General features: G+C 45.3%; 1 protein-coding gene across 2 annotated transcripts in view; it reads left to right on the top strand.

Annotated features, from left to right (window-relative positions):
- LOC123498714 overlaps positions 1 to 12,500 on the top strand; it is a 247,022-nt gene that overhangs the window by 220,982 nt on the left and 13,540 nt on the right. For both annotated transcript variants that reach the window (XM_045246091.1, XM_045246090.1), the window contains 2 exons: positions 960 to 1,068; positions 5,918 to 6,202. In XM_045246091.1, the coding sequence (XP_045102026.1) occupies positions 960 to 1,068; positions 5,918 to 6,202 (394 nt within the window). The remainder of the gene's footprint in view (positions 1 to 959; positions 1,069 to 5,917; positions 6,203 to 12,500) is intronic.

The following is a 12,500-nucleotide window of genomic DNA, read 5'->3' as shown; positions in this document are numbered from 1 at the left end:
AATAAAATAAATTATTAAACATGAAAAAGAAGATGAAGAAAAGAAGAAGAAGAAAAAGAAGGAGAGGATTTAGATGCAGGAGAAATAAATAAGAACACTATAAGGGAAAGCATAAAAGTATATAAGCTTATCTACAATTTCGTATCAGTGTAATCCATATTTGTGAGGTATTTAGTGTGGTCTTAAGCTCTACCAGTACTGCTTCCGTGTGAGTGCGTGAGTGTGTGAGTGTGTGTTGGTGTGCTGCTTTTATAGTGAAGGTCGTCTAATACTTTCACTATCTGTAACTTTTGTATTATTCTTTTTCTTTCCGTATCCGATCCTGTGTTCCAATTCCCGCTCTATGTTCTGAAACTTCTTCCCTTCTGGCCTTGTTGCTTATCTTTTCTTTCCATTGTTTCTTGCTTTATTTTATGTGTTCTCTCGTTATTTTTTTTCCTTGTTTTTTTTATGATCTCGATTTATCTTGCATGCATCTCTGGTCATTATCATGTTTTTCCTTCTGAAATTATAACTCTATTCTCGTTTTGTTCTTTACATTTAACGTGTGTTTTTACTTATTAGAACTCAAAATAATTATCCAGGTGTCTTATCCCGCTTTTTTTTTTTATTCACCATGTATTTATTCTATCAATTAATTACATCTCTTCAACGCAACGAGAAAATTTGCAACATTACTCTTAATCACATTTCGAAGCATTATGACTCCTCTGTGTGAGAAACCTTAACTAATTTTCTCTCTCTCCCCACCACCAAAAAATATCTTTCCTTGTCTCAGTCAGTCAGTCAGTTTGTCAGTGAGTTCTTGATTAATCTCATATTCAAACAATGTTCCTGCTCATATTTTCTCTTTCTTCCCCACGCCCTTTCATATCTCTTCATTTCTACCACCAGTACTCCCCTCCACACATCCTCCTCCTCCTCAACTCCGTGCTAATTCCTTCCTCTGCCCGTCACAGCTGTGGGAGCTCACCGTGATGGATGTGAAGCTGTCTGACGCGGGGACGTATGAGTGTCAGATGACGACCCACCCACCGACCTCCCTTTTCTTCATCCTCAAGGTCCTCGGTAAGTAAAGGCACGTGTGTGTGTGTGTGTGTGTGTGTGTGTGTGTGTGTGTGTGTGTGTGTGTGTGTGTGTGTGTGTGTGTGTGTGTGTGTGTGTGTGTGTGTGTGTGTGTGTGTGTGTGTGTGTGTGTGGTGCCTAAAGGTAGGAGTATAAAGACCAGGAGGAAAGGAAGGAAGAGTAAGAAAGAAGGAGGAAGAGTCAGAGAAAGAGGTGAGGGTTTTGGGAGAGGAGGAGGAGGAGGAGGAGGAGGAGGAGGAGGAGGAGGAGGAGGAGGAGGAGGAGGAGGAGGAGGAGGAGGAGAAGGAGGAAACTGAGTATTGGTTGTTGGTTGTTTTGGGCACCCTCATATTTTTCGTGTGTGTGTGTGTGTGTGTGTGTGTGTGTGTGTGTGTGTGTGTGTGTGTGTGTGTGTGTGTGTGTGTGTGTGTGTGTGTGTGTGTGTGAATGCATGAGGCTTATACGTGCATGCATCCCTGCAAACGTTCATACATACATGCCTGTCAGTACATAAATACATATATATACACTATACATAGTTTCTTCCCAAGTTATGTTATCTGATCCGCCTTTTCTTTCGTGCCTCATCACTTTCCGAGAGCCTTGCTAGCGGAGGGTCACAGAGTTCTTACCTCCCTCTCCTCCCTGCCTCCTCTCCGCTGGCTATTACGTCCCTCCCTCTCCCACCTTCCCACCCTCTCTCCAATGCATTTTCCCGCAGCCTTTTCATCCCCGTCCATCGCATAATTCCACACACCGGAGCGTCTGCGGTCTTCAATTGGAAATGATCCGACGATAAAAATTCTAGTAGACGTCATTCCGATGCTCATCCCTGAGTCTGCATCGCGTCCCCATGTCCGTCCCAAGTGCCTCACCGCAGGGCAGCGAGACAGGCGCCTGTTTCCCGTCGTAGCCAGTGATGCCTCGCAGGGCGCCGCCACACGCGTGCCATTGACAGACTCATCCTTGTGGCTCCCGGCTATTCGAAAACCAATCATGGCTGAGTTGTTTCCATCACCATCAGCAATCATGTTCGTCACGCAGGAACACAAAGGAACACAGTGGAAAAACGAACAGATACAGTACGAGAACCAAGCTTGAATACATGGCGGAAGTCACGTAGAGAAAAGCAAGTGATGTATAACCTAGAACCTTAGGCGAAAGCCGTACAGATCAAACTCTCAATGGCAATCAAGGACAGAGGGCAGAAGGACAAGGACCCTCCCATCTCACCTCACCTTTAGATCATTCCATTCCTCATCCTCAGGTGTGCTCGCCAAACCGCCGCCACTGCGATTTCCAACCTGGCCAATCTCACTCATTATTTACGGGTCCATCACTAACCACGACACTAAACACGCCGGGTGGGCAGCGACATGTTCCGTCTCTTGTCCAAGTATTCGCTTTTAGTCACCACCTTGCTCCATAAAACGTTCGGCTTCTGCTACATTTCCACAAGAACATGTCACTCCCACCATCGTCGGTCGTCACAAGTCTGGCGTCTCGAGGGCTTCACATGGAATCGGAGAAGCGTGTGTCGCAAAGAGAAATCTGGTGTTCCAGTTGAGCTAAAAAGAATGCGAAAGTAAGATTTGAAAATGATACCTAAAAATTTTACCTTTAGTAGAATGAATAAGGCAAAAAATATGTATATATGGAGGCGGTGGCGTAGCGGATAATGTGGTGAGCGTTGGATCGGGCAGACGTCCACGCGTGGGTTTGAATCCCACCATATACCGCTTTGAAGCTATGCCATTTGTCGAATGGTTTAAAGTTAGCTATATGTCACCTTGATACCCTGGTTCTAGGTGGTTACATCAAAGATGTGCTCGGGTGGTGATATGGACCCTAATATGGGTACCACTATAAATAAAATTGCCTGCGCCGCTAATGGGCGGAAGCTGAAGAGCGCTTCTCACCTATGCTCTTTAAGTTTGCCTACAGGCGCTATATTACATAGCATAAAAAAAGAAACAACTAAAAACAGCCTAAAGCCAATGTAAATCGAATAGAAAGAATAAGGAAAACATAAGCCGACCAAATTAATTAAAACAGTTAAATGATTTATGAAAATATATAGAAAACAAGCGAAAATAACGAGCCACACTGAATGGAAGTGCATAAAAATCTCCAAAATGAATAACAACTGCATAATCATGAGTTATATCAGAATTAAATCAAATATTGCCAAGAATGACTTAAATATTATCTTTAAAAGCCAATTACAACTCTTAACAGAAAATACCAGGACAATATTGAGCGGAAAATATTGCTTTAGAAACAATTCGATCATTTCCTCTCTGTCCTCTAAGTCGCCTGATGATCGTGCCCTTGGCCAACTTTGCTTCCCAGCAGCCGGTCCACTTCCTCGGGTGTCACGGCGCTGCTCAGAACCAGAGCTGTGACCCAAATTAAGGCCACCGTTCAGGCTTAATGCAAAAATGGTTGGCAAAATTTTATGAATTCTTTACGATATCATTATGCATCAAAACTGTGGAGGTGTCAGGAGCGCAGGACGTGTGGCGAGGACGCGTTACGCTCCTCCAGTATGAGCTTAATAATTACTGTAGTAAAAAATATTCTTGTTCCTTGAATTATTCCAGTGTCTACTCACTGAATGAAAACGAAACATACGAAAAAGGTAGTAAAAATCACACAGTTTCTATTAATCTCTTGGGCAGGGAGGAGATCAGATTTACGGCCCCGATCCAAAAGTTTACAAAATACTGAGCTAACACATTCAGCGAGTAATCCTGCAAGATTCACGTCCATTTCAGCCTGGTGTGCTGCCCTTGCGCACACACTTTACGCCCTTTAAATAGTGAGCAATTGAAGCAAAACTTTTAAGACGATTAGCTAACGTTTTTAAGTTCGCGTGTGGCAGTATCCGGCGCCGCAGGGAGCTTCCGTCTGGTTTGCCTGGGGTTATTCCCGTCACAGGATAGTTGCCGGCGCCTTCCTGACCGGCCTGAGAACGACCCTGCCGGTTCCGTTGTGGCCCCGCCGGACATGTTTGGTGCCATAGATAAAATCTGAGCCAGTCACGGTGCCAGGTTGGTCTGTGGGAGGCCCCGTCAGAGGCGACACTCAGACGAGGTCTTGGGGTGGAGAAGGAAGGCTGGGCGGCGACTTTTGACTCATAACAACACGACTAATCGTAAAATTATGTTTATGTATTCCATTTTTATCAGTCTGCCCACCTTATTTCATCCATTTTTCCCAGGATGGAGTCCATTCTTCCCTCCTTCCTAGATCACTCCGCCTCTGACCACCAACTTTTATGTATTTTCTCGAACTGGAAGTCAATTTTTCCCTCCTCACTCTTCTCTCTTACCCCGCCTCGCCTCGCCTCGCCTCTCCTCGCCTTGCCTTGCCTCTCTATGCCCTTCTAGGACCGCCAGAGCTACCGGGCGTGAGACTCAAGTTACCTCCTCCCGGGGACCACAAGACGCCTCGGAAGTTTGAGATGTTGCCAAGATATTTCAACTTTTTCATCCCAGGGATCCGGCATGAAGAATTCCCCTTTTTAAGTTCTCCTCTCGGAAATATAAGTTGGGAGAACTCATCATCATCAGTCCTGATTTTACGAGGACGGGTCATTTTGCGGAGCAGCAGAGGCAGGATGCTTGGGTTCCTATTGCTATGGGCGTCTGGAAAACTTGCTGGTACTTGTGGTTGTGAGTGTGAGGTGCTGCGGGGTGTGAGTTGTGGGGTGTGGGTGTGTATATGTTTCTCAGGGGAGGCTGGTATGTTTGTGTGGTGCTGAGGTGCTTCTGTGGAATGACGCAGGTGTGTTTTAGTGCTTCAAATGCTTATGCTTGCTTGCGGTACCTTTGTAGTATTAGTGCTGTGTTACGTATGTTTTTTGGGTGTTTGAGTAGCTTTGTAGTGTTTCCTTGAGGCTATTTGAGGTTGTGTGATGTAGCGTACTTGCAGGGTGGTGGTGGTGGTGGAGATATTGGTGGTAGAGATGTGTGTGTGTGTGTGTGTGTGTGTGTGTGTGTGTGTGTGTGTGTGTGTGTGTGTGTGTGTGTGTGTGTGTGTGTGTGTGTGTGTGTGTGTGTGTGTGTGTGTGTGTGTGGGCTGATTATTGTGGAGTCTTTTTGAGGTATTGTGGGATATATCGACGTCTCTCGGATGTTTGGATTGCTACGGTGGTGTTGCAAGATAGTGATATGTGAGATGTGTTGGTTCTCTGTAGTGTTGTGGGGTGAAGTATCTGAATGGTGGTGGTGGTGTTGGTGGGTGGTGTGGTGCTGGTGGATGGTGGTGGTGGTGGTGGTGGTGGTGGTGGTGGTGGTGGCGTGGGGTACGTGTGGCTGCGGTGGACGTCTATATGGGGCCGTACACGCCTTTATTAAGTTCTGCAACGTGTGAGGGGCTGCAGACGTCGTGCGTTCCTCCATAAGAGAGACAAAAAAGTTGCGCTATATTCAACAAGGGGAAATTTAGTGTGTATTTCTGGACCAAGCGTGTGATGACTCGGACTCGTGTTGTCTGGGGTGGAAGCATGACGAGGGGGAAAAAAAAGCTCCATTACTTCAGCGAGACACAACTGAGTGAGCACAACAATAACTGCACGGCAAACTCCAAGGCCTTTGTGACTCGAGGCGATCTCAGTAAACCAACACCGAGTTAGAGGCCAACCCGTCACTCGCAACAAACGCACTTGCTATGACCCATTGTATCCGTTCCTGAACCAACCTGAACCAACACTCCATGAACCACTACACCTCCGCGGCTTCCACTGTATAAGCACACCGATTCACACACCTATTCGCACACACCAAACTGTAAACCCTTATTGACGCAGTTAACACACGCCATGACGAAGTGTGACCTTTATTTACAGAGGCGCGGGCAGTGCTGCAGGGCGCCCCGGAGGTTCACGTTCAGACTGGGGAAAGCCTTCGCCTGCACTGCGCCGTCCAGTACGCCACCTCGCCGCCTCACTTCATCTTCTGGTACCACAACGGGAGTATGATCAACTTCGCCTCGCCCAGACCCCTTCAGGTGGTGAGCCATCGCTACAGCAGCATCCTCTACATCTCAGACGTCAGGTGGGAGGACGCCGGAGCCTATCGGTGCGAGGCCTACAAAGCACACCCCGCTAACCTCACCTTGCACGTTGTGGCCGGTAAGTGTGTGTGTGTGTGTGTGTGTGTGTGTGTGTGTGTGTGTGTGTGTGTGTGTGTGTGTGTGTGTGTGTGTGTGTGTGTGTGTGTGTGTGTGTGTGTGTGTGTGTGTGTGTCCATCTACCTATCTATCTGTATCTTTCTGTATGTTAATCCGTTTCTCTGGAGTGGCTGATGTTCTCGCTCATAAGTAGTAATCTTTTGAACATAAGAGCATAATCACATGACAACAAAAAATAGTGCAAAGATTATTCAGTAAAAGATGAGAGTGAGAAAGGAAAAATGAATAGGGAAAGGAAAAAGAAAGAATGAAAATCAGGAGACTTAAAAATTTCAAAAACGCAAAATTATTCACACTATTAGAATTTACAGTCAGGATAATTTTCTTTCTTTCCTCCTTTTTCTTTTTACATTTTTTGAGGTGGTGAGGTGAGTCCATGGGCTGAGTGGGAACTGAGGGCGTGGGAAGCTGAGAGTGTGGGCGGGACTGCGGCGTGTGGGCGTGGAAGGGGAGAGAAAGAGAGTCGATCCTGTGTCGCAGGAATGGAATGGATGGAAGGCTTAAGAGAGAAAGAGAAGGGACGTTTTTGTGTTACAGAAGCAAGGAAACATCAACTAAAGTGAGGAAAAATGAGAAGAATTGAGAGAAATTTATATGAAGGACGTAGGAGGGTGCAAATGCGTGCAGGGAGTCGTGGGATACGTTCTGAGGGATACATACAATCATGTTTAGTAAGCTTGTGACCTTCAGCATTCCCTCCCACTGTGTTTCCCCTCAATCATAAGCCTCGTGATCTGCTGACAATCTCCTCACAAAGCCTGGCGATGGATAGATTCTTAGCAGATCAGAAGACTTCACGCTGACAAGAAAACACACAACACAATGGAAGTGAGTGTGAAATGCATGTCTGTTACTCCACTTACATGATTGCAAGTGATGTTTGAAAGTATTGGAGGGGAAACGAGACTGGAAAGTGGATCGTAAGGAACGAAAGAAAAGAGAGGAAAAGGCGAGGAGAAAAGGATGTAAAGAAAATGAAAGAACTGAAAATAAAGGAAACAAAAAGAAGAAAAAAAGTAAGGAAAGGATGTCTCAGGTTATTTAAGAGTGGATGAATGGATGAAGGTGGAGATGAAAACTGGTGGTGTGGGTGGCATAGTGATGTGGAGTGACAGGGCGTGGGAGGAAGGAAGCGGCAGATTCTATGAGAGTTTGGATGGCAGGATGTAAAGGTGTAAAGGTGCAGGTGATAATGCAAGGGTGTGGGGATATGGTGGACGGCAGGGCAGAGGTGTAAGGTGGTGGTGTGGGTGATCAAGTGTGACAGGGTGTGGGCAGCGGGGTGTTGTGGGCTGAGGGAATATTGATATCAGGGCGAGGGTGTGCAGAGTTATGTTGGCAAGTTACGAATGCGTCCGCTCCTGCCGTGTGGAAGGTTATAAGTGCGTGCAACATACACTGGACATTTTATTTTTCGTGTGCTAAAGTGCATGTACTGTCAATATCACTGTATATGCTCACGGTTCCCTACCACACCCCTCTTCCCGGCCCTCCCCTCCCCACCACCACTGGACACCACACCACCAGACCCACCTTTCTCCCATGCCATTTTAAAATCCACGTCCCTTTAGCCGTATTCCATTTTCACTCAGTTTTAGATTGTGTATTTTTGTTTAATCCTTTTGCATCATGGAGAGATTGCGTGCGAGCTGTGTGACAAATTGAATATTTTGACCTCTGTGTCCCTGTCACTCTCTCGTGTCCGGCACCCTTTTCTTACCACGAAACGTCGCTTCCTCTGCAGTTCAGTTTTCTTTAAGCCAGGGATATTTAGCTGTCAAATGGCGCACACGACCAACACACAACGCACGCGGGGAAGAGCGGAGAGGAGTCTTGTGTTTACTTTTCTGAGCTCGCCTTTGGGAGAATATATATATCTTTTTTAATTACGAAGGTTTTCAGCATGATAATTCCATCCACAAGATTCCCCCATGAAATAGTTAATGTGGAGGTTAAATGCTAATCAGTTACATGAATTATTGTGTACATGAAAGGTTATTTTAGGTTAGGTTTATGTTAGGTCAGGTAAGATAAGATAAAGAAAGATAAGTATGAAAGGCAAAAGAAGGATGAATAAAATAGATGAAGATAAAGAAGAGGAAAAGGAAAAGACGAGACAGAATTAATTCAGAATAGGATAAATTTGAATAATAAACAGAATTAAGACTAACACGAACATAGACGTATATGAAAGAAGGAAGAAAATGAAGTTTGACAATTCCATTTACTAACATAATCTATTAATTTAAAACCACTGGTGAAAATAACACAGATAAAACACTCAAACACAAATCAACACGGAAGGAACAAACACGGGAGCGTCTTTAGGAAGGGTACCCAAGCCGAGTCAATTTTCCAGGTAGCAGTGCACACCAGTCACAGGGGAAGGTAAGAGACACAAGTGGTCACGCGAGACGCCGCGATTCAAACACAAGGAAAGGCAGAGAGGAAGTAAATCAAAGTCACGAAGGGATAATGACAGGTACGATAACGAGGCCCAGGTGAGCAATAACAGTGCAGGTGCTTCTGTACGCCTGAATAATGGCCCTGCACGCACTCTCCGCATCGCCCAGTAAATTAAAGGCTAGTCACAGGCAGGGACAGGTGGAAAAACGCAGGTAACTTATTTAGACAGACATAATGAAGTGAAAAACGCCACGTGTGAGACTGCGGTGTTTCTCTCTCTCTCTCTCTCTCTCTCTCTCTCTCTCTCTCTCTCTCTCTCTCTGTATCATCATGTGAAGAAAATAATCATGGAAGAGTAGTGATGCTGACGATATATGTACATAATTGTGTGTGTGTGTGTGTGTGTGTGTGTGTGTGTGTGTGTGTGTGTGTGTGTGTGTGTGTGTGTGTGTGTGTGTGTGTGTGTGTGTGTGTGTGTGTGTGTGTGTGTGTAGCTGCTTTATATTAAAAAGAATGTAAGAGGGTATTACGTTAGCACTTCAAACAAAGTACTACTGAAATGATACAACAAAAGCTTCTTAAATGCCACGTTACACAAACCAGAAAAGGTTACGTTGCGAGAATCTTAAAAAAAAAAAAAAAAAAATGAAAAGAAGTAAAAAGAAGTAGAAGTGAGACACGCGGACACGATACCCCTTCCTCTCTTAAAGTATTGACATCGGCAGGAGTTTTAATGAAGAGTATGCGATAAAAAGAAGCATTTGAATCAGTTATAAAAGGAGTTGAAACGAGTGAGTGATTGAGAGAGGACGACGCCAAGTTTTCCCTTCATCAGTTCTGCCAGACGACCAAACCTCTCGTGGGGAAAAAAGAGTGACATAAAAAGAAAAAAAAAAAAAAAAAAACTAGTTCAATCACTCCATCAAGAGGTTCTTTTTGACGTTATCTGTATCGAGTTGAGAGGGAAATCGAACCTGTCACTTTTACTTCTTCTTTTGCATTAACAACTTATCAGATATTTCTCTCTAACTCTTTTTTTTCTGCAATTAAAGTTTTGTGTGTAAGTGTCAATATCCCTGTGTGTGTGTGTGTGTGTGTGTGTGTGTGTGTGTGTGTGTGTGTGTGTGTGTGTGTGTGTGTGTGTGTGTGTGTGTGTGTGTGTGTGTGTGTGTGTGTGTGTGTGTGTGTGTGTGTGTGTCTGTGAGTGTATGTACGTGCATTATTAAAGTTTATTGAACCAATACATAAACCTTCCCATCCATTGCGTCCCTTCTGTCACAATCAAGGTCTATTCCAGCTACATATCTCTCAATTCCAGCCCAGTACGCTTCCAATTCCTGCCTATGCATTCCAGACACGCTCTACGGTATGCTACATTTCATCCCGGATACTTCACATCAAGACACACAATTCTGGACATATTTTCTATAGCATACATTTCATTCCAGACACTTCCCATCCCAGGTACTTCTTCCCTCCTCCTCGTACCTTCCAAACGCCTTCCTCAAACATCCCTCTTTCCGTCCGGTCCATAATATAAAGCTTTTCCTCAACATTTTCTTACATGTATTCACCTTCATTTTCATATATTTTCGTAAATTTTTAAACATTTTCCTCGCTATGAAAGGAAGTATTTGGGTTTGTACCTCAGAGGAGCCTCACTCAAGATGTCCTCTTCTTTCCTCGCCTTCCTCTTTTCTCTCTCTCTCTCTCTCTCTCTCTCTCTCTCTCTCTCTCTCTCTCTCTCTCTCTCTCTCTTCGTATTTCAGTAGTTTTTTCTATTTGTTTTTCGTCGCTCTGCTTTTCGTCTATCTGTTTTCGTGATCAACACTCCCCTCCACTCTCTCTCTCTCTCTCTCTCTCTCTCTCTCTCTCTCTCTCTCTCTCTCTCTCTCTCTCTCTCTCTCTCTCTCTCTCTCTCTCTCTCTCTCTCTCTCTCACACACACACACACACACACACACACACACACACACACACACACACACACACACACACACACACAAACCATCCTTCCCTTATTTCCCTCGTCCTTTCTCCTCCCATGTTATACACACAATTTTTCCTACAATATCTATTCACCTCTATACTTGGAAGCTTTCACCTTGACATACACATCCACTGACTTCTCCGTTCCTCTCTCTCTCTCTCTCTCTCTCTCTCTCTCTCTCTCTCTCTCTCTCTCTCTCTCCCGTCCCTTACCCTTTCAACACCTCTCCGTTCCCGCTTCCCCTCGAGATTTTGTATCAGGGAGGAGGAGAGAAAGACGGTACTCATATTACATTACCAGCGCCGCCTCTCGACATAAACACAGTATTGAGCGGCCCTTCGTCGGCACACACTGGTCTAGAGAAGCAAAAATTCCCTGATATCCTTCGGTCGGGGAAAAATACAATCGTCTCCTCCCGTGAGCGTGTTGGACTTCACTTCATACGTCGAGAGGTGGCGCCACGTCTCGTTAGAAGGGAAGGAAGGAGGCGATGGAAGAGAGGAAATGGGCCGGAAGGTGTACAGAAAGAGAAGAGGGAGTTATGGGGGTATATAAGGTGGGGAAAGGCTAAGGAATAATAGAAAGATATACTGACGCACGAGGAATATTAGATGATCAGAGGAATGGAGTGGAATACGCACGATGAGATAGAGATCATTGTGGGAACAGCGCGGAGGGATTGAATGACAGGAAAAAGACACGGAAGGGAAGGGAAGCGAAGGGTGATCGAGGAATGAGAATTGAACACTAAAAATTAATGTCTACTAGAAGGGAGAGAGAGAGAGAGAGAGAGAGAGAGAGAGAGAGAGAGAGAGAGAGAGAGAGAGAGTGAAAGCATGGAAGTACAGCTATTAGGGGAATAGTATTGGCGTCAGATGAAAGGCAAAGGTGATAAAGATTGCGCCACTCTACTGCTGTTGAGGAGGAACTACAAGGCAGGGAAAGGGACCAAAACAAGGGTGGGAATGAGAAGGGGAGGAACTTCTGTGCTACTGAGGCAACGGGAAGGGAAAAAAGGCCACTGGAAAAAAAAAAGAGAACTTGGAGATGAAAAGAAGAGGGAACTTCAAACATCCTTGAAAACAAAGGAGTAGCAAAAGTTGGATGTGTGTGTGTGTGTGTGTGTGTGTGTGTGTGTGTGTGTGTGTGTGTGTGTGTGTGTGTGTGTGTGCTGTGTAAGTCTGTCTGATTATTTATCTGTCTGTCTGTTCATCTGTCTGTCTGTTTGTCTGTCTGTCTGTGTGTCTGTCTACCTGTCTGTGTGTGTGTGTGTGTGTGTGTGTGTGTGTGTGTGTGTGTGGTTCATTCACCTCGGTCACCTGCTGGTCACCCAGCCAGTCTTCCCTATTACGGAGCGAGCTCAGAGCTCATAGACCGATCTTCGGGTAGGACTGAGATCACAACACACAACATACACCGGGAAAGCGAGGCCACAATCCCTCGAGTTACATCCCGTACTTATTTACTATTAGGTGAACAGGGGCCGCACATTAAGAGGCTTGCCCATTTGCCTCGCCGCTCGCGGGACTCGATCCCGGCCTTCTCGATTGTGAGTCGAGCGTGCTAACCACTACACTACGCGGTGTGTGTGTGTGTGTGTGTGTGTGTGTGTGTGTGTGTGTGTGTGTGTGTGTGTGTGTGTGTGTGTGTGTGTGTGTGTGTGTGTGTGTACTAACTCCCTAGAGAAAATGAGACTTATTATAGATCTCTCTCTCTCTCTCTCTCTCTCTCTCTCTCTCTCTCTCTCTCTCTCCCAAAAATGTGTTAATTACTACCAATTAATTCACTTCCTTATCCCCTTCTCTCTCTCTCTCTCTCTCTCTCTCTCTCTCTCTCTCTCTCTC

Source organism: Portunus trituberculatus, chromosome 48, assembly GCF_017591435.1.
Source record: "Portunus trituberculatus isolate SZX2019 chromosome 48, ASM1759143v1, whole genome shotgun sequence".
Lineage (NCBI taxonomy): Eukaryota > Metazoa > Arthropoda > Malacostraca > Decapoda > Portunidae > Portunus > Portunus trituberculatus.
The sequence above is the reverse complement of the archived record's forward strand: the minus strand, read 5'-3'. Positions and strand labels throughout refer to the sequence as shown.